The sequence below is a fragment of the Simochromis diagramma genome, unplaced genomic scaffold (genome assembly GCF_900408965.1).
Source record: "Simochromis diagramma unplaced genomic scaffold, fSimDia1.1 OVJJ01000406.1, whole genome shotgun sequence".
Lineage (NCBI taxonomy): Eukaryota > Metazoa > Chordata > Actinopteri > Cichliformes > Cichlidae > Simochromis > Simochromis diagramma.
In genome coordinates this window covers 540622-560626 of record NW_024387104.1, presented here as the reverse complement: position 1 = coordinate 560626, position 20005 = coordinate 540622, and the positions used below count along the sequence as shown (strand labels likewise).

The following is a 20005-nucleotide window of genomic DNA, read 5'->3' as shown; positions in this document are numbered from 1 at the left end:
CTGAGCCTGTTTAGAAAAAATAACTCCCAGATGCATCCACCCATGATGGATGTTTCTTTTTCAATCACTATGTGCTAAAAGACCTCCCTGCACTGAATCATACTTGTTATCAATCTCTGGCTCTCTTTCACAGCATGTCTTTTGTACTGTCTTCCTTCTCTCACCCTAACCAGTCGCGGCAGATGGCCGCCCTCTCACTGAGCCTGGTTCTGCTGGAGGTTTCTTCCTGTTAAAAGGGAGTTTTTCCCTCCCACTGTCGCTAAAGTGCTTGCTCATAGGAGGTCATATGACTGTTGGGTTATTGTAAGGTCTACCTTACAATATAAAGCGCCTTGAGCTTGTATAAATAAAACTGAATTAGTGTACACCCCCCCCCCCCCCCCAACATACACACACGCACGCACACAGCGCAGGTAAGCAGCTGAGTCACACGTGAGGTAGACTCTTCATCTGCAGCTCACAGACGGTCACACGCAGAGCCATGAACCGGAGACGTGCACGTGCTTATTCACGCGTTTACTTTTTTTCTTTTTTTTTTTTTTTTTTTACAATAGATGACGTCATTATCCTCATCCCCGTGTCAGCATTGCGGTGACGTCACGCAAAACCGGCGCTTCCCGTACTGAAGCGACGGCGCTCCAAATCATGTGACCTCTGCCCGGCGCACGCTGAGCTGATCGATCAGAAGAATCTGTGCTGATTACCGATGAGCGGGTCTTCCGAAAACCCTCACACTGCCGAGCGCGCGACCGGAAACCGACCCGCCTTCACAATAAGAGTAGGCCGAGGGCAGCCGTTCCGTCACGGTCACACCTGCAGTCAGGTGTGCTGTGACGAAGTTACTCGCGTGGTCACATTTTTTACTCATACATGAATTATCCTCCATCATCGCTCCTCAGCAGACCAACGCTGAGGGGGCCGTGCTTTTCCGTGCTCAAGTCTTACAGTATGTAAAAGGGACTCTGAGCTGCTCTCCGGTTTAAGTCTTGCTGGATCATGCAGGTCTGACTTGCCACTTACACAGCCATTCGACTCAGTCGTGTGAGGTGTGCACCGCTGGATTGGCTCAGCACACACCATCCCTATCGGTACAATCTGCAGAATCCTGCCTACCACGTGACTTTAGCCAGCAGGTGAACCACTGTTTCATTTTAATCAATGGCTAGTTTTGTGTGAACAAAAACAACATGAAAATTCAGTCTGACTCACCGAAATTACAACATAGTGCCTCTGAGTCTAACTACTGACCACTGCCAAGCCAAATGTATGATAACAGAGCTCCACAGCGCCCTCTGCTGTGGCAGTACCAGGTAATTTGACAGCCAGCCCCGGTGTGCCTGCCTCAGACTCTGTCGGTGCTGCAGTGGACTGTAATATTCTATTTTTTTCTAATAAAACCTGTTCGAACCTCACTGGGCATGTTATCAGGTGCGGGCTTTAATTGTGAAGGTCTCGGCAGCTCTTCCGGTGCGGTGGTCGCTGTCGCGGTGCGTGTTGACGCAGCGGGTGCGTCAGGAGGAGATGTTGTAGAGCATCATCGGAGCCGAGCCGCCCCAGTCCGTGTGAGTCCGGATAACGGGACCCGCTCATGCTCTGCCCGCCCCGCAGCACGCCAGCCCCAGATCCAAGAAGCGAAGAGCAGCGGGGAAGAGCCCGGAGGTAAGAGAGGGGGAGGGCAGGGCGTGGTGGAGGAGAGCCTGTCTGTCATCTGTCTGTAACTCCCCCACCCTTCACACACACACGTCCGTCGGTCTGTCGGAACCGGACAGGAGGAGCAGCTCTGGGCAGCAGCCGCCGAGAGGCGCTGAGGCCTGGAGAGATGCTGCTGAAGAGCCGCTCCTCTCCTCCAGCATCAGCTCAGTGTCTGTGGTTGTCTGTGTGTATGTGCATCTGAGTGTGTGTTGTGCACACTTGTCCACATCATGAGCAGTTTTCTTCACTGGTTCTATGCCGTGATGAAAAACAGGAAGATCCCCCCCCTCCCTTCCCCAGACTTTTTACCTATGGAACCCTTTGGAGTGAGCTGTCCAATCACCTCTGACCTCCTGAGAAGGGCAGAGCTTCACAGAGTGAGCTCCAGAGTGGATGTGAAGTCTCAGTGACTGATGGAGGAGCTGATCTACTCCATGTGTGCCCGTGTGTCAGCCTCTGATTGGACAGAGTGTCTGTGGCACTGCTGTCTGTGCTGCAGAGGAGCTTCATCTATCCTTCAGCTGTGTCTGCAAGAGCTCCTGCATACAAAACCCAGTGCTCAAACTCCAAACTCTCACTTCATCTGTTCGTGTGGTTCACACAAAAGTATTGACAGTACTGATGATACTGCAGTATATGTGCAGAAAAACACTAAAACTGAAGTTTTAATGTCAGTGACTCTCACCTGTGCGAGTGTGTGTGTGAGATCATGTGGTCATTTGACAGTTGGATATTTCCTGTTAGAAATAGGAAATATCTTTAACCCGTTCCCAGGAAACTGAATCATCTCTGAGCCGTTATTTCAAATTAGAAGTTTTATAAAGCGCTCGTGTTTTATTTTCTGCTGGTCAGTGCTTTAGTTCAACTTTTAACTCTAAAGATGAAATGAACAGTTGATTTGCTCATGCTCTGTGTTTTTAATAAATATCACATATTTGACTGCATGACCCCGTTTCTGTGCCGAACCTCTGTAATCAGAGCACTGTGAATAAAAATGTCTGTAGGAGTTCATTCAGTGCTTAATTGAAAGTTGAAGGTGTTTGAACCTCAGACTCAGGCTGGTGTGGACAACCTGCAGGTCCTTTTGGACCTGACTACACACCTGCAGGTGCCTCAGCTGTCAGGATTCAAACACACACAAATCAGTAAGAGCAGGATCGTCTGAAATTACTCATTTTGTCTGATTAAATATTTAAAATCTGTCACGGTGGCACAACAGGCCCGCACAAACCCACCTGTATCACCTGCCTCTGTCTTCATTTCCCAGGATGCTCTGGGGTTTCTCAGCAGGCCTGTGAAGATGAGTGTGACATCATGGTTCCTGGTAAGCAGTTCGGGGACTCGACACCGCCTCCCCCGAGAGATGATTTTTGTGGGCCGAGAGGACTGCGAGCTGATGCTTCAGGTGAGGCTGACCTGTGCAGGTGTTCGGGTTAGTAGAAATTGCCTCCCTCTAGGTTGGTCTGAAAAAGGAAGTTGTAATGGTGTCTTGTTTGAGTCGCAGTGAAAGTAAGCAAAAAGAGTTGTATGTGTGTGTGTGTCTCAGTCTCGCAGTGTGGACAAACAGCACGCTGTCATCAACTACAACCCGACCACTGATGAACACCTGGTGAAGGACCTGGGCAGCCTCAATGGGGTGAGCCATACACAACATATCAGTACATTATCATAGGTATCCACCAATCAGCAGCAAACACAGGTGGGGGGTGGTGATGCCTAAAGTCACAGGTTACAGTACAAAGATTTTTTATTTTATTTATTAACTTAAAAAAATTTAATTCCACTTTAATTTAAACAGGCAAGAACTGTAAAATCACAAAAGAGTGAAAACCTTCAGAGTGGACTTCAGCATCATAATCAGAAACTTTCACCTGGACGTTTGTTTGTTTGTTTCCTGCAGACATTTGTAAACGACCTTCGGATTCCTGATCAGACCTACATCACCCTCAAACTGTCCGACATCATCCGCTTCGGATACGATATCCTTCAGACGCACACACGCACTGTTTGTGTGCGCGTGTGTGTGTGTGTGTGTGTGTGTGTGTGTGTGTGTGTGTGATAATTTTAATATTTTTCTGAGCTGTTGTTCACATTCGCACGTCTACGTTCTGGAGAAAAGTCAACACAAAGTCCCAGAGGAGGCCCTAAAGGTTGGTGTTTGTGGGTGTGTGTTTTCTATTGTACAAATTACTGCATAGAGGGTGTTATTTAATTTCCTTGTTTAACTGCATTTAGTTTGCATTTCCAAAACTACTCAGAGCGTCATGAATTTCTCATGACTACACACAGCATGTACAGTACCGTGAGCACATGCAGTACCGTGAGTACATGCAATTTGCAGTACCTTGAGTATGTTTGCCTCGTTCTTCTGTTTCAGCATGAGAAGTACAGCAGTCAGCTGCAGATGAGCCTAAAGCCTTCAGAGGGGAAGAAGAGTGACGTGGATGAGCGGGCGAGAGGCGAGAAAGCGCAGAGTACCAAGAGCCTCGCACAGGGTAACAATAATACAGCAACAGTACTGGCAGTAAATATACTGTGTATCAAATGTACTCCTAACAATACTGGGCGTAATACAAGCAATAACACAAAATTTTGACATCACACAGGGTCAAAAATATACTGCACTGTACAAAACATAATGTAATACAAAACCCTGCACCAGAAAGCCTGGTGCAGGGTTAAAAAGTACTGGATCAGGTGTCTGGCCGCTGTGTGTTCCTGTACGCAGATGATGTGTTGCTGTTTGTTCTGATGTATTTTTTACTATAAATCTGCTCGTTCAGGAAAATGTTTTAGTAACAAACCAGAAAGTCGTTTGTTCACGCTCCTCGGGACACTTTGATTGGTCGTCAATTTCACCTATCACACGTTTCTGTGACAGAGGCGCCGGTGTGTCGGCCCACTCCTTTGTATGGCCAGCCTTCCTGGTGGGGAGAGGAGGATTATGGGAGTAAAGTCCAAACCAGCGATGAGCCACATTCAGGTACGCACATCTTAATAAAGTGGAGGAGTGCAGTAAACTGGTGCTGTATAAATAAAGCTAAATTGAGCTGATGGTGCGTTATTGATGATGTTGGTGAGATGTCATCTCTTTGCCTCTGTCAGATGTTCAGAAAGACGCTCCCTCTGCAGATCCAGAATTTTCTGCATCGCTGTCAGACTGTCAGCCAAAGTCCGCCTTCCCTTCGTACCACCGTGAGCCGAGCTACTTTGAGATCCCCACCAAGGACTTCCAGCACCCTAAGTCCTCAGGCGCAGAGCTCCATGAGATCCCCACCAAGGACACTGACATGCCCCCGGCCCCACCCTCACTTCCCACTCCGACTCCGCCTGTCGTTCAGAGCCATGCCTCCTTTACCATTGAGTTTGATGATTGCATGCCTGGGAAGATCAAGATTAAAGACCACATCACCAAGTTCTCCACTCGCCAGAGGAAGCTGCAGGCTACACCCACCAAGACAGCCATCATGGCCACACCTGCAGAGGTGATGTCAGCAGAGAGCAAGGTGGCTGACTGGCTGGTCCACAGTGATGTAAGCATGATGAAGAGACGCCCACCGTCTGAAGACGTTTACAGCACCAAGAGTGACCTCGCCATGAACATCAAGACCCTGAAAGGTCAGAGTTGCACCTGTGTTCCGGACCATACCTGTGTTACCTGTTTGTCATTCACAGGTAATCGGGGATTATGCTTCCTGCTGGTGATAAAACCTGTCCAGCACTTCATTGTTAACAATTTATTGACACACGGTCCCTGAATCTTCTGATATTTCTCTGATTTTACTGACCCCACTAAACTTCTGTCTTTGTTTGAGGCTATCAAAGCTTCAGTCATACACTTGTGAACATTGAGCTTCAAAGTTCAAAAGCTAGTACTCACTGACATCTTTATTCCTGTCTTTAGGTCACCACCATGAGGATGGGACCCAGAGTGACTCAGAGGACCCAGTTCTCAAAGGAAGGAGTAAATCCCACCACTCGGTCCGCACTGAGCACTCTATGCAATCAGAGCTGTCCCAGGCGTCGCAGCAGGTCATCCAATCAGGCCAGTCCATCCATAGTCAGCTACACCAACCACTGCAGTATGCTCCACCCAGACCGGCCTCTGCCTCACCCGTGGCCCCTGAGAGGCCCCTGTCCCAGAGTCCTCCTAAAGCTCTGTCACCCACCGAATTTCCCAAACAGGCGCCCCCCGAGCACCTCACTCAGCAAGCTTTCATCATTGAGTTCTTTGATGACAACCCACGCAAGAAGCGCTCTCAGTCCTTCACCCACAACCCCGCCCATGCTGACTCATACTCCACACTCAGAGCCAAGTTGGAGCGGCGGAAAGGCGGCGAGAGGCCGGCATCTGTGCACGGCCACATCCCTCCCACACAGCAGGTGACGGTTCCTCTGAAGAGTCAGAGCCATGGCGGCCCTCAGAGGTCAAGCTCTCTGAAGAGAGAAAAGACTGAGGGGGAGGCGGCTTCGTCGGCTTCCTCGTCTCGCTCCTCATCGGGCATCATCATCCGACCTTTCGGCAGCGTTGGGAAGAAGTCAAAGCTTGCCCAGGAGTTTGCTGCTGAATTCCTGAAGGATTCGGGTCGTAATGACTCCTCCCCAACCAGGGATAAGACAACTCCTCCACCAATGTCTGCACCTCCTGTGATGGTATCGCCTCATCATACAAGGATCCCCTCCACACAAGAACCTCCAGCTCCATCTTCTGTCTCCTACCCTGCCTCCCCATTACAGCCTCCAGCAATCTCAAAGACCCCAGTCCCAGTCAACATTCCAGGCCCAGCTGCCGCTCCGGTACATCCGTCTGGACCTCCCTTCTCCACCATGCTGCCCATGGCCGTCCGTGGAGGAGATGTCAAAGGTACCCAGAGGATGGCCAGGAACGAGGAAGACGACAGCTTGAGCGATGCTGGGACCTACACCATTGAGACGGAGTCGCAGGACAAAGAGGTGGAAGAGGCTCGTAACATGATCGATCAGGTGAAGTCCCAGTGAAAACACAGTAAGAATAAGATCTTTGTGATAGTGGTGGGGTGAGGCAGCATTCATTGTTCCTGCTGCTCGTGAAAGGGTGTCTTTAAGTGGTGGTGAGTGCAGGAAAACTGCAGCACAGCACACGTGCTGTGCCGTATGATTCTTCAGCAGGGATGTCGACTTTGATAAAATAACACATCTTATGTAATGTTGTATTCAAACCCTTGTGTCATTGCTGATTATCTCAGTTTTGTTGTCTCGTCTTCACTGAATCTTCCAGATAGAAAAATGTTTATGAAATTAGAAATGATCCTAGGGTATCTGGAAGTATTCTGATGTTGCCTATCTAAACAGTATCTCTTAGTGATGCACTGACCCTTGTATCCTTCCTATTTCTTCCTGTTTGTTTTTTCTGCCCGTCCTCATGCATGTCCTGTGCTCTGACAGGTGTTTGGTGTCCTCGATTCTCCAGAGTACAGTGGTGTGAACACTGGTGTGTATAGACCTGTGATAAATGATGGAAAGGATGAGCACGCTAACCTGCCTAGTGATGGTAGCACTGTGGACTCACTGCATGGCTTTATCCCATCTTCTATCAGCAGCCCTTCAACAGGCCCCATACAGGTGAAAAAAAAAAAAAGTGAAAATTTTGAAGTACAACCTGGAGAAACACCTTTGTAGCACACTGTTATCCCAGTGCCTGCACAACCATGTTGTCATTCCCTATTTCTCCTTGTGATATGAATGTAAATGTTGACGTTTGTTTCCACTGATCTTCCTGAAAATGGTGTTGGTCATCATATTTTGTTCTGCAGGTTCCAGCTGCTCATGCTGCATGTCTGGAAGGCCCTAAGTGGGTTTCACGTTGGGCCAGTCTAGCAGACAGCTACGCCGAACCTGGTTCCACTCCACCTCAAGTAGAATGTCTAGAAGGTGAGGTTTGTTAAAAATACCTTAAACATGTTTAAAGAGCACAGAGCCGCTGTTATCTCAGCTTTATGTTTATGGACCTCCAAATGTGATTCAGTTTGTCTACTTGGAGTCTTGAATTTATCAGTAATTTGCAGTTTTGTACGTGAACAATAAATGTATCTATACACAGTTCAGAGCAATGGACCCATGGTCTTATTTTTACTCCGCTTATTGTTTTAAAACTAAAGTAGTTACGCAACATTAAAGCAACTCATATAAAACGCTGACGTGACTAAACTTGTGTTGCAGATTCACGTCTCATGAGCCCTTCGATGGGAAACTACAGCTACGACAACTCTGAGTCAGAGTCCAGCCACAGCTCCAGGACAAGAAGGCTGCTGCCCCAAGTGCCTCCAGAAAAGCTAGACGGTGTCACCCCAAGCATCATGATTCGTCATGAATCTTACCAAAGCCAGGAACCTCTGGACAGAGCCTTTGGTCCCTCCCACTCAGTTGACTCCACCCAGCGCCTGTCCGTTCAGGATGATGTGGACCCAGACAGCCTGAGTGATGCCAGTCGCTCAGATGATGGAGCTGTTCAAGAGAAGATGAGGACAAATCAGGTCAAGACTGCATTTGTATCTCCAGGGATCACTGGTCCTCAGCTTAGAGGTCAGGAGAAAGTGTCTCCATCCTCCAAATCCACCTGCTTCTACATTGGTTCAGAAGACCATCCCAGCAAACCTGAGCAAGCCCAGAGCCCAGTACAGTCTGAGAAGACAAGAGACCCCCCAGCAAAAACTCCCCCTACCACTGTCCTGATCCGACATCTGAGTGGATACGAACCCAAGAGGACGGGAGTCAAACCCAACAGCTCTGCTCCAAACCTCCAAACACAGGACAAAGATTCAGTTCCAACCAAAGACAGTTGCACATCATCCTTCATCCGTCAGGAGAGTTTCACCAAAGACCAGCCCAGTGACACTGTCCAGATGAAGAAGCTTCCCCACATCTCCAGCCACCCATCCATCAGAGACATGGAGCAGAGGCGGGAGAACATCCAGGACACACAGTCCTTCCTTCAGGAAGGAACTCTATCCTCTCTGGATGCCAAGTTCCCCTCCTCTGGTTCAGGTCGCAGCTCAAAGAAGGAGGGTTCGTCCAGCCACATGGACGACTCCCTGTCTGGTGAGTCAGATGTTGACACGGCTAGCACGGTGAGTCAAGTGAGTAGCAAAAACACTCCAGTCAGCTCAACTTCTAAAAAGCACCCTCCCATCAGCAGCCTTCAAAAGGAGAGGTCCTCTTCTAGTCCATCCATCCAAGAGAAGGGACAGCAGCTCAGTGCCCGTGAGCGACTTTCTGAGAAACGCCGAAACCAGGTCACTGCCAGTGCAGCAAATAAGGCAGAGGCAGCGAAGCGCTTCCAGATGCGCCGCAGTGCCGGGAATCGTGGCTCTCTGGATCTGTCTGAAGGCCAGCAGGGGTCTGGTCCGCAGTGGACCGAAACCCCATCATCTGATCACGAAACGTCCCGTCCATCCAGCCGCAGCAAAAAACTCATTGCCCCTCTTCAGAAAGAAGACAATGGGAAGATGCCCAGGACGGCGACCCAGCAGGTTCTGACACGTTCCAACAGCCTGTCAGCGCCACGGCCGACCCGAGCCTCAATGCTGCGGCGGGCACGTCTGGGTGAAGCTTCAGATAACGAAGGTGCTGAGACTGACCGAGGCTCTCAGAATTCTGACCATATTGCTGCAGCGCCCAAAGTGTCCACCGAGGGGAAGAAGCTGTCCAGGCTGGACATCTTAGCGATGCCCAGGAAGAGGACCGGCTCCTTCACCAACCCCAGCGATACCGAGGCATCCTCCACAGGACGGCCCACTTTCTCCAACCGGAACACAGAGGCTGTTGTCAGCACCAGGAAAACATCGGTGGGTGACAACCGGCAGGCAGCTAGCAGAGGAGGCGGAGCTCCAGCGAAGCAACCTCTGACACGTACCCGTTCGAGCGGAGCCAAGTACGCCGGCAGCGGTGAGTTATTCCTTAATGACCCTGAATGTGAGGGGTTCCTGATGTTTCAGTCAGAGTTGTTCCTCCTGAGTTGTTCTAGGATGAGAGACAGAGGTCGAGTCTGCCGTCACTCAGTCTAATCGCATTAATCATAGGTGTTTCAGTTGCTCCGTCGTCTCCAACAGGTGAGGACTGGTCAGTTTGAATTTTTTGGCCTTTTATTATGGAATGATAATCATGTCATGATAAATGCATGAGCCAAAAAATTATTCTGAGAAAATAATTTCATTTCACTGGTGCAATTAAATTCCTCATGTATAAATTCAACAACCAGCGTGTGTAAGTCTCAGAGCTCCGAGAAGCAATTGCTCATGCCAGCTTATCAAGGTACTAACCGCAAGTCCAATGTGTCCCAGGTGTAAGTGTTAGATAAAAAAAAAAAAGTCTGTGCAAACCTGAGTTTGTCAAAAGTTAGTGCGAGCAGCCTCAGCTGACTGGTGTGAAACAGCAAACAGACGATTCAGAGGAATCAGGACAATTGTGAGGAAATCGGGGAAACATCCTCATCACGGTCTCACCTTTTGAGCTTCACAATGAGCTGAATTGTTTGAGTCGTATCATTGTCGCATCTTTACCTTTACAACATAAAGTGCTTCGAGGCCATGGAAATAAAATTGAATTCAATTGAATCATGGTAAAAAGCACTTAAACTCAAAACCCTCCATGAGGACAGACTCTCTGGTGGGATCTGCTGACCTTTGCTGTCATTGGAAATCTCGTCAGATTTCTGATGCTGCTGAGTCTGTTTGTATTACCGTGGAAACAGCATCAGCTCCCTTGTTATGAACAGGAATTAGGACACAAACCCAGATACTAGCTGCAGCCCAGAGCTTCGCCCTGCAGACACTTTAATCTGATGTCCTGTCACAGCCACAGCCATCCAAACATGCTTACTAACGCTCTGAGGCAAAACCTAACGCTGTGTAGAGTTAGACAGAAGCTCTGGATGGATGATGAACAGCGCCTTTGTGCAGCTGCTGTGGTGATTTGGCACAATATAAAATAGTATTGAAGTGAATTGAATAATTTCATTTTTTGGCCCTTGATCACAAAGAGCTGAGATGCGAGGGTCAGGGTGATCACTGATGAAGGCTCACAAGGATCAGATGTCAAACTTCACCTGAGATGTCAAACTTCACCTGAGAGTCTGAGGTTTCTGACTGAATGATGGCATAGCGGTGCTCTCTGGAAGTCATGGTTGGCTCTTATCTGAACCTCGTGTTAAACAGAATCTCGTAGTTGAGGTTTGCGGTTTCTCACGACCGGCTGTTCTCAGGTTCCCGTCGCAGACAGAAGGGCTCAGACTTCTCTTCTTCCTCTGATGAAGAATACGAGACGAGTGGCGGTATCTCCAGAGCCAAACGCTCCTCCCATCCTTCCACCTCTGACCAGACGCCACACAGCCACCGGACGCCCGCCACCAGGACCAAGTCTGTCTCCCTGGAAACGGAGGAGGATGAGGATCAGAACGACGTTGACCCGTACCAGAACTGGTCCACGCACAGCGCTGAGATTGCAAAGTAAAAGCACTGTCACATGTTGACACGTGTGCCACGGTAAGGTGATGTCACTCACGTCTCTATGGTGATCATGTGTTTGCGTTTCCCCTGCAGGCTCAGTCAGGACCTGGCTAAAGACTTGGCCATCCTGGCGAAGGAAATCCACGATGTCGCTGGGGATGGGGACTCGCCGAGCTCCGGCATGGGCACCACCACGTCTCCCAGCTCGCTGCCCAACACGCCAGCCTCCACCATCTCCGCCAGGGAGGAGGTGGGCCACAAAAATCCCTCATAACACTCTCACTAAACACAGGCCATAGAATGACTAGCAGGCAGGGTTAGCAGCAGGTGTTGTGTTGCAGTGTCTTCAGGTTTTGTTTATTAGCTCAGCAGAGGTCAGTGCAAGCTCCAGTGTTCCCACTTCAGATGCTGGTCTGACTGGGAGGAAAAGCCTTTGTCATGCTTCGACTCATTGTTCATTTCTCTGTTCTGCTCGCAGACGCCATCCTGTCCATACTTATGGGGGGTCCGACCATCTCAGGTGTCTGACTCATCTCTCCTCGTGCCCTGTGATTGGTTCCCCTGCCATCACTAATCCTAACACTCCCTTCTCATTGGTGTTGTTTTATTTATGTTTTGAAAGATTATTGATAATAAACTGCTGAGGCGGTGCTGAACAAACCCGAGCTGGAACAAGTGCGGAGGTGTGTCAGAGCAAGGACTCGAAGCCCCCCCCCCTCCGAGGGTCTGCTGAGAGCAAAGAGCTCTATAAAGAATATGACCTGAGGCCAGGTGACAGGTGGCTTCACCTGTGCTACTTCACACTCCCTACATGAGAATAAAAACGTTTCACAGCTCGGCACGCTTCTTTGGATTCTATGGTTTAACAGTGGCAACCAAACAGCCTGTAGGGCCCTAACTGCCACCTTTTGGCAGTTGTAACTCATTACACCCTCCAGGTGCCAATAAAAACAAGATCAGAAGTCATGACCCCTGTAGTGGAAGCCTGTTCTCTCACTTTTCACAGCCAGCCACCACATTTAAGGCTTTATTGTGTTTTCTATCGGCTGTTTCACAGATTTGCCAGATACTCCACCTGTGGTCCTCTGCGGAAAGGAGCTAATGACAAACCACAGACTGTGAAATCAGAGAACAAATTTCCACAGCGTATCATTGGGTGCTCCGTCTGACACACCCTCATAAACAGACGAATAAAACCCCTACACTCTGAAGTTCCTACCTGTCTCAAACAGAGTCCGTCCCCTCTCTCAGGTGACTGAATCAGATGTAAGAACCTGAACCTGCCCCAATGGTGTCGGTTCCTGCTCGGTGTTGTTTGGTGCTCACTCAGTGGTTTTGGTGATAATCGGGTCCATCGGCCTCCACTGTGAATGAACTGGTGTTACTGGTTTTGGAACAGTTCGTGAAGCCGTGGCTGGTGCCCAGCAGGGTTCTCCCGCCCTCCTTCGCCTCCCCGTGGTCGTTACGCTCCGTCTCCCAGCAGCACTGAAATTCACTGCACACGCTGTTGCCTCCACCATTGCAGCTGCATGTTGACTTGGTGCATGCGTTCACAGAGCACCGCCATCACCGTCTAGCTGGTTTCATCACCGGAGTCAGACTCCTTTTATTCTCTTTCCAGCTGGTCCAGCGTATCCCTGAGGCCAGTTTAAACTACCAGAAGGTTCCTCCAGGTTCTGCTGCTGTCTCGGACCTGGACGCAAATATGAATGAGCCAGAGACCGGTTCTAAGCAACGGCGTCCGTGGAACCGCGAAGAGGTCACTGTCTAATCCCTCTGAGGCTACGTTCACACTGCAGCTTGTAGCGCCACGGTCATGTTCATGTGTAATTAACAGAGCAGTTAACGCCAAGGCTTGTGTGTGTAACCCATCGCACTGACCATCGTCACACCCAGATTTAGCTTTGTTTTAGCTGGGACTAATAACCACTAAAATGACTGTAATATTTAGGTTTTGATTAGTGCTGTCAGTGTTAATCTTGTTAAAATGACGAGCTAGCATGTTAGCGCGGTTAGCTCGTTAATGTGTTAGCGCCGTCCAGACCCATACACAGGTCTATCTGCGTTAACTCGCTAACGGAAATTTGCCGCGTTAATGTGGTTATGGCCTTAACTTCATTTTAACAAGATTAAGGCTGAGAGCACTAGTTTTAATATTGTTGTCTGCTTACTTCCGGAGGAATTGGGACTGTGGTACACCGCAGCCTGAAACATGGATGTGCGTGCTGTGACACTTCCTGTAGTGACCATATTTGGATGGGACGGAGGTGCTCCAAGTGATCTGCTATCAGGTGTTATTTAGAAGAAATTATCAGCATTAATGTGTTTGTTTTAACACAGAGTCCATAAAGACTGACTCAGTGCTGCCTATGCTGGACATCAGAGGAACTCCAGCTTCATTTCTCAGCCCTGGCAGGTGCGTCAGGCTGAGGACTCTAGCTGTGCTATATGCTCAGATAGTATCACCTAGAGGCTGCAGGGATCATTACAGCTCGCACCATGCAAAGGTCAGACTGAAGCGGGGCTCTAGACAAAGGCACTGTTATCCATTGTTTCAAGACTAGAACATCATGCAAAAGTAATGAAACCCTACATAGCTGCCGTGTGAACATAGCCAGTGTGATCGTTACCATGACTACAACTGCTGCAGTTAGTTTTGGTGTGCTGGGAAATCAGGATGTAACCTGCTGGAGCCACGTGACGGTGCAACGCTGGCTTCATCTCCTGCCCTGTGCATGTCCCTCTGAACTCTTTCAGGTGATTCTGGACAACCTGATGCTGAATCCAGTGTCTCAGCTGTCTCAGGCCATCCGGGAGAACACAGAGCAGCTGGCCGAGAAAATGAAGTAAGGAAGCACTGACACCCCGAGGCTGTAGCAGCTCAAACCTGAGAAATGTTGGGGATGCTTAAAAGGATCCCTTTTCATCAGTATCTTTTTAGTTTGTACAGAAATGACCACCTCCTCCCATTCAACACGTTTACCCAAACCATTCAGTCCAAGTGTAGCCTCTCTCTGGGGGAACAGCTAGTTTCCCCTCACAGTGAGACAAAGATTTAAACTTCAGACCACAGATGTAAAACGAGGATGATTTCTTTGGTTCCCTTCACTTGCTATCAGGCTTATTGGGTGTTCAGGTGTCAGGTCCGGTTCGGTATAGTAAGGGGACACTTTTGGGAGCTGTACGCTGTGGTTTCTGAATGCTGGCGCTGACTCGACAGTGTCTTCCTCTCAGAGTTTTGTTCCAGAACAAGGCTGAGGTCTGGGAGGAGATTGAGGCAAAGATCAATACTGAAAATGAAGTCCCCATCCTGAAGACCTCCAACAAGGTTCATCTCCATATTTATTGGCTGATTTAAACAGCACAAAAGCAACTTCATAGAACATCTGGAAACCTCAGTTTTCCGTTTCCTGTTGCAGGAAATTACCTCCATTTTGAAAGAGCTGAGGAGAGTTCAGAGGCAGCTTGAAGGTACGTTCAGGTTTGGATTTGTGTGTTTTGTCCAGTTTGAGTCTGTCAAATCCAAAAAAAAATTCAGGGACAGGGTTTTTTAAACTTCTAGTGAAACCACAAGAAAAAGACAAAGAAGTTCCAGAACTGCCTAATAATTGAGCTGATGAACAGTGCTCAACAAATTTATTACACCACACAGTGTAAGATTTATGGCACAGCTGCCCTAATTAACAGTATTATTTATCATGTTTTTTGTTTTTCTAATGGTTAATCCACTACTATGCTCATTTAACTCAAGTGATTTCAGTGCTAAAATATCATTACTGTGCCTGACTCAGCAGAACATATAGTAAAGCAAAATTATTGTTTTTTCTTTTTTAAATTAGGATACCAAATTGTAGAATTTATTTACAGAAAATCAGTTTTAGTTGTTGAATGTTGTGCTGGAATCATTCCTGTGTGTGTGAATTCAGTTTATCTACCTCATAACTATTAAACGGCTCTCGTCATTGTGGTTTTCAGTTGAATTGAACTTTTAACTGTGGTTCTTTTTAATGTTCTCTTTGTGTCCAGCACTTTCCTGAGAGTACAGTGCTCAGCATAAATGAGTACACCCCACTACATTTGTCAGAAAACCTTTAGTTTCCTTTCAACATTTTCTATGAGATACTATACTACAAAATACTCCCACAAATGTGGGCCATTGATTGCAAACCAGTTTTGTTTATTTACACACACAAAAAAGTTATTTTCCTAAAAAAGTTAATTCAAGCCCATGTCGCAAAAATGAGGACACCCCAATTATAGTCTTAGGAGAAAAGCCACACTAAAGACTACAAAATTCGAATTAACAGGCATTCAAGCACAGGTGAGTCTAATGATTCATTTAAGAGGTGTCCAGCAGACAGGTGACTATAAAAGGAATTCTTTATCAAAGAAAATCCCTTTCCATTTCATGATGTCAGCAATGGCTCCACATGGAAGAGAAATGTCACAAAATCTGAGAAAGGAAATCATTTCTTTACAAAAAAAAAAAGGTGAGGGCTACAAGAAGATCAGAAAAGCTTTACATTTCAGCCAAAATACTGTAGCAAAAGTGATTCAAAAATTTAAGAAAGATTGAAGTGCAACCATTGTACAGAGATGTCCAGGCCATCCATGGAAGTTAACATCTCGACAGGAGCGTCTTCTGATGAGAAGGGTTGAAGAATATCGCCATGCAAGTTCACTTCAGTTAGCTAAAGCAGTAGAAAGCCAAACTGGAGTGACCGTTTCACGTGACACCATACAGCGCACGCTGCAGAGGAATGGCATGCGTGGGTATCGTCCACAAAGGAAGCCTCTCTTAAAGCCCATGCACAAAAAAAGCACGCCTAGAATTTTCTAGGGCCCATGCTGAAAAAGATGAAGACTACGGGGACTCTATAATCTGGAGTGATGAGACAAGGCATTGTAAAAGTGAGGATTTCAAAGAGAAATGCATGGTGCCTACAGTGAAACATGGTGGTGGCAGTGTCCTTATGTGGGGCTGCATGAGTGCTGCTGGTGTTGGGGAGCTGCATTTCATTGATGGTATCATGAACTCAACAATGTACTGCTCTATACTGAAGGTGAAGATGCTGCCATCACTGCATGCACTTGGTCGTCGTACACTTTTCCAACACAACAATGATCCAAAACACACATCTAAAGCTACTGTTGCATTTCTGAAGAAGAACAGGGTGAAGGTGATAGAATGGCCAAGTATGTCTCCTGATCTGAACCCAGTCCAACACTTGTGGGGTATTCTGAAGCGGCAAGTTGAGCATCACTCTCCGTCCAGCATTCAGGCTCTAAAAGAGGTTATTCTTGAAGACTGGAAAAAGATAGATGTTGCAATATGTCGCCAACTGGTTCATACCATGTCTAGAAGACTTGGTGCTGTCCTTGAAAATCACGGCGGTCATACAAAATACTAGATGTAGTAGTTTTTGTTGTGGGGTCTATTCATTTTTGCTTTAACCAATTTGAGTAAAACTGAAGATTTTGTGATCGAAGTTATATTATTAACCTTATTTCCATGTTATGGAGTTAAACAAGTGTTCAATAAAACTCAGCCTTGTGAAAATTTGGGAAATTGTTCTTAGGTTCATTGAGCTACTGATTAAATTTGTACTTTTTAAAGGGGGTGTACTCATTTATGCTGAGCACTGTACATCTTATAAATCATCTCAGACTCTATCTGAAGTAGACTAATTGGCCCTGGTGTGTTATTTAATATTCTTGTAATGTTCTTGTTATAGTTATAAACACAATCGTGGAGCCTGGTGGCGGTCTTCAGGCAGCAGCCGGCGCAGCATCCCTCAGTCAGACTCGACCATCCACAAGGGAGAAGAAACCCAGCACCAAACCTCGCGGAGCCCCCAACACCAACGAAAGCACCAAACGACCGCCTCATGGACCCGATGGGGCCCACAACATGGCCTGAGCAGGCCACTGTAGCACCTCTGGAAAGTAACTGTGCATCCACCAGTCCCTGCCTCTGACTGTAACACCCAGATCCACAACTCAGTGCTGACTTCAGCTGTAAATGTGTGGTTGGAGGCTGGTGTGGGTTTGTGGTGGGCCTGTTTGAGGTCTGCCTCTAACTTATCATCCATTCGCAGCAAGAATGGATATTTACAAAACTTCTGACAAATGCCGTGCATCAGTGGAATTTTTGGTCTGAATTTATTGGTTTCCAACCCAGAGTTTGGTTGACGTTGGTTTCCAACGTCAGAGCGATGTGATGAGGTGATGATCTCTGTGTCCCACAGGTCATAGTTGTGAACTTTCAAGGATGCAAATTTTAAGTGAAATGCTGCTGTGGACCAGAACCACATGCATCGTTTCTAGCAGACTCCTCTCACATGAATCCTTGCCTGTAAATACTGCAGCTGTGAACAGACCTCAAACACGCTCCTTCCCTGTCTACAGGGAGCAGCTCAGTCATGCTCCTTCCGGCTGTTACCGTGACGACCTGTCTCCGGTGTGTGTTTGTTAGGGTGGAAGAGTTGCGGCGTGTGGATGCACTGAAACTGTCCAGAACTAACTCTCATTCGTGGTCAGTGTATGTCTGTAGAACTGCTTCCACTTTGCACAAGCTCAGCAAACGTAGTCAAAGCTCCAAAATGAAGCAGCCGCTCGCGCCACCGTAGTACGTGGATGATGTACAAACATATACCGATAAACTTTGTGCTTTGATAATCTGTTGTTGCGTTGCATTTGAACAGATAGATTGTGTTGCTGTTTTTATGTCTGTATTTATGAAGAGAAAGCCGTAGCTTCCTGTGGGCTGTGCAGACAGGAAACGGAACACTGAGCTCAGCTGTAGAAGAAAAAACTATGTAATGTTGTGTTTCCTGAATGTTTGGGTGCTCCGCTGCAATGACGCTCAGCCTCATTTTCTTTTGCCATCTTGCCGTAATTGTGCATTAGCTTTGAAGCTGTGTCAGGTTATGCTGAATGATCAGACTTGTGCTGGTCCCTGAACGCATCGCCTTTCTACCTAAATTGAAAGAAATGCGATGACCAGACTCGGCTCTGTTTGGCACGCTGGTTTCTGATAGAAAGGCTCGCCCCTTAACATAGTTCAGGGTCATGTGAAACAAAGGAACGCTGAGGTGTTCTCCACAAGTTCTGCCTCACTTAATTATGACACCTCATGTGTTCCCGGTAATGAAATGAGCTGTAAGGCTGACAAGCCGAGCTGTAATCGCAGACCGCAGACGTCTGTGGAAACAAAGCTGCAGCTCTGATCAGAACAAGCCACCGTCCATTTGCCCCGTCCTGATCTGTGAGGGCTCAGAGAGTCCAGTTTGACAGCGTTATGTCATGAGCACAGGCTGTATTCCTGATGATGAAGTGTGGACTCATCAGCTGAGAAAAAACTCGACAATGAATTTTTTTCTTTTCGAAGCTGCTCTGTCAGAGAAGCTGCAGACTTGGTTCCAGAGTTCAGGACTGACACTCTCCGATTGATGAACAGCTCGTGTCCTTTATATCCTCGTTTCAGCTGACTCTGCTTGCTGAGTTCTGCTCGTCTGTGAGCAGCATGAGCTGCTGGATCAGGCTCACCTGTGATACATCTGTGTGTTGTGGACTTGACTGTGTAACTCCATTCATCTGGAGTGTTTCTGATCTTTGAATTTCTTGTAAATTTCTTGTTCGGTTGCGTTAGAAAAGTTTATATGAAGAAAGTATTTAGAGTTTTACCTGTGAGAGCACTGCCTGCTCTCAGAGAGGCGGAGGATGGCGCGCGCGCGCGTGTGTGTGTGTGTGTGTGTGTGTGTGTGTGTGTGTGTTTTTGTTTAGGCATCTGTGTGGGTAGAAGCAGGTTGTTGAGCGTGCTCAGTGAAACCCTCTTGAGCGATTAGCCTAGCTTAGCACAAACCCTGGAAGCAGAGGGAAAGTGTTAGCGTAGCTCCACAGGAGGAAGTTTGCTGTGTGAAGACATCATCAGTGGGTGGGGCACACACGGCATGCCAGGAGCTCGTTTGCGTTGAGAGGACAGCAGACCCAGCCAATCATCGGCCAGCTGCGACTCTCAGGACCAGTGCAGGCGAGTGGCAGGCAGGTGATGTATTAGATGGGTCTGTGTGGGTCCAGGATTTATCCAGCCGCAGAGCTGTCCTGCACCTCTTCAGGAGGAATTTGCCTCAACACACCGTTAGTGGGTGTGGTCTGTAGAGAGGGTGAACAGTTTAAGCTAGGCTCACATCAGCTTGTGAACTGGGAGAGCCGAGAAAAAGAGGACTTCACTGAATCTGCTGGAATGTGCATGTCTGAAGAAGCTGGACTTTTATTTTGTAAGGTGCATGTTTCCTGTAGCTTGCGGCAGGTGAGAGTTTGAGGCTGAGTCCACCAAATGTGCACTTTTTCATTGCCGAACGCCTGTGAGGGCAGCTGGAGCTGAGCTTTGTTTGCTCGTGGTGTTTTGGCGCAGCCTTCCAGAATGTACCGATTCATCGCCGCCCACAGCAGACACCTGATTGGCCATTGCTGTGATGATGTAACTGCTGCTGCTACAGGTCATTTGGGCTACCTGCCTTTGTGTTTTACTTTTGTTACAGTGCATGCGGCTGAGAAGCAGCCAGGCTGTAGAAACGTGTGCTCACGTCTCATCGACCGTTTCACATGTCTGACGGTCCTGCGGCCGCCCACGGCCTTTCTGTCCACATATCCGAAGCGTCACGCCTTCATCATGACGGGATTTCTTTTATCACCATGTCATTTGTAATAAACTGATCTCATGCAGATGTTTCTCTGTGGTTTTTCGATGCTGTGAAAATTTAAATGAAAATAAAAACCAGAACCTTAGACGGCCTGTGCTCGATGTGTGGCTGAGGTCAAAGGTGATC

The 20005-nt window shown here is 47.8% G+C and overlaps 1 protein-coding gene across 4 annotated transcripts; it reads left to right on the top strand.

Moving 5' to 3' along the window:
• Nucleotides 1–543: 543 nt before the first annotated feature.
• si:ch73-212j7.1 (centrosomal protein of 170 kDa protein B) lies at nt 544–19964 on the top strand. 4 transcript variants are annotated; one of them, XM_040046594.1, is made up of 21 exons: nt 544–1133; nt 1460–1659; nt 2960–3097; nt 3239–3328; nt 3593–3671; nt 3784–3842; nt 4070–4187; nt 4574–4675; nt 4798–5310; nt 5597–6675; nt 7117–7293; nt 7485–7602; nt 7891–9615; nt 10931–11174; nt 11268–11424; nt 11653–11694; nt 12796–12933; nt 13932–14020; nt 14409–14502; nt 14594–14645; nt 16910–19964. In XM_040046594.1, exons 3-21 carry the CDS (start codon nt 2993–2995, stop codon nt 17092–17094), a joined length of 5166 nt encoding a protein of 1721 aa, XP_039902528.1. In that variant the 5' UTR covers nt 544–1133; nt 1460–1659; nt 2960–2992; the 3' UTR covers nt 17095–19964. The 4 variants fall into 4 exon arrangements, with proteins under 4 accessions (XP_039902528.1, XP_039902529.1, XP_039902530.1 ...); XM_040046595.1 differs by having other exon boundaries at nt 1450–1659; XM_040046596.1 differs by lacking the exon at nt 12796–12933.
• The last annotated feature ends 41 nt before the right edge of the window (nt 19965–20005 follow it).

Coding starts and splice junctions, on each gene's coding strand:
- si:ch73-212j7.1 (XM_040046594.1), top strand. CDS start 2,993: ATGAGTGTGACATCATGGTTCCTGGTAAGCAGTTCGGGGACTCGACAC. Junction 3,329..3,592: donor ACCTGGGCAGCCTCAATGGG/GTGAGCCATACA, acceptor TGTTTCCTGCAG/ACATTTGTAAACGACCTTCG. Junction 14,021..14,408: donor CAGCTGGCCGAGAAAATGAA/GTAAGGAAGCAC, acceptor TCTTCCTCTCAG/AGTTTTGTTCCAGAACAAGG.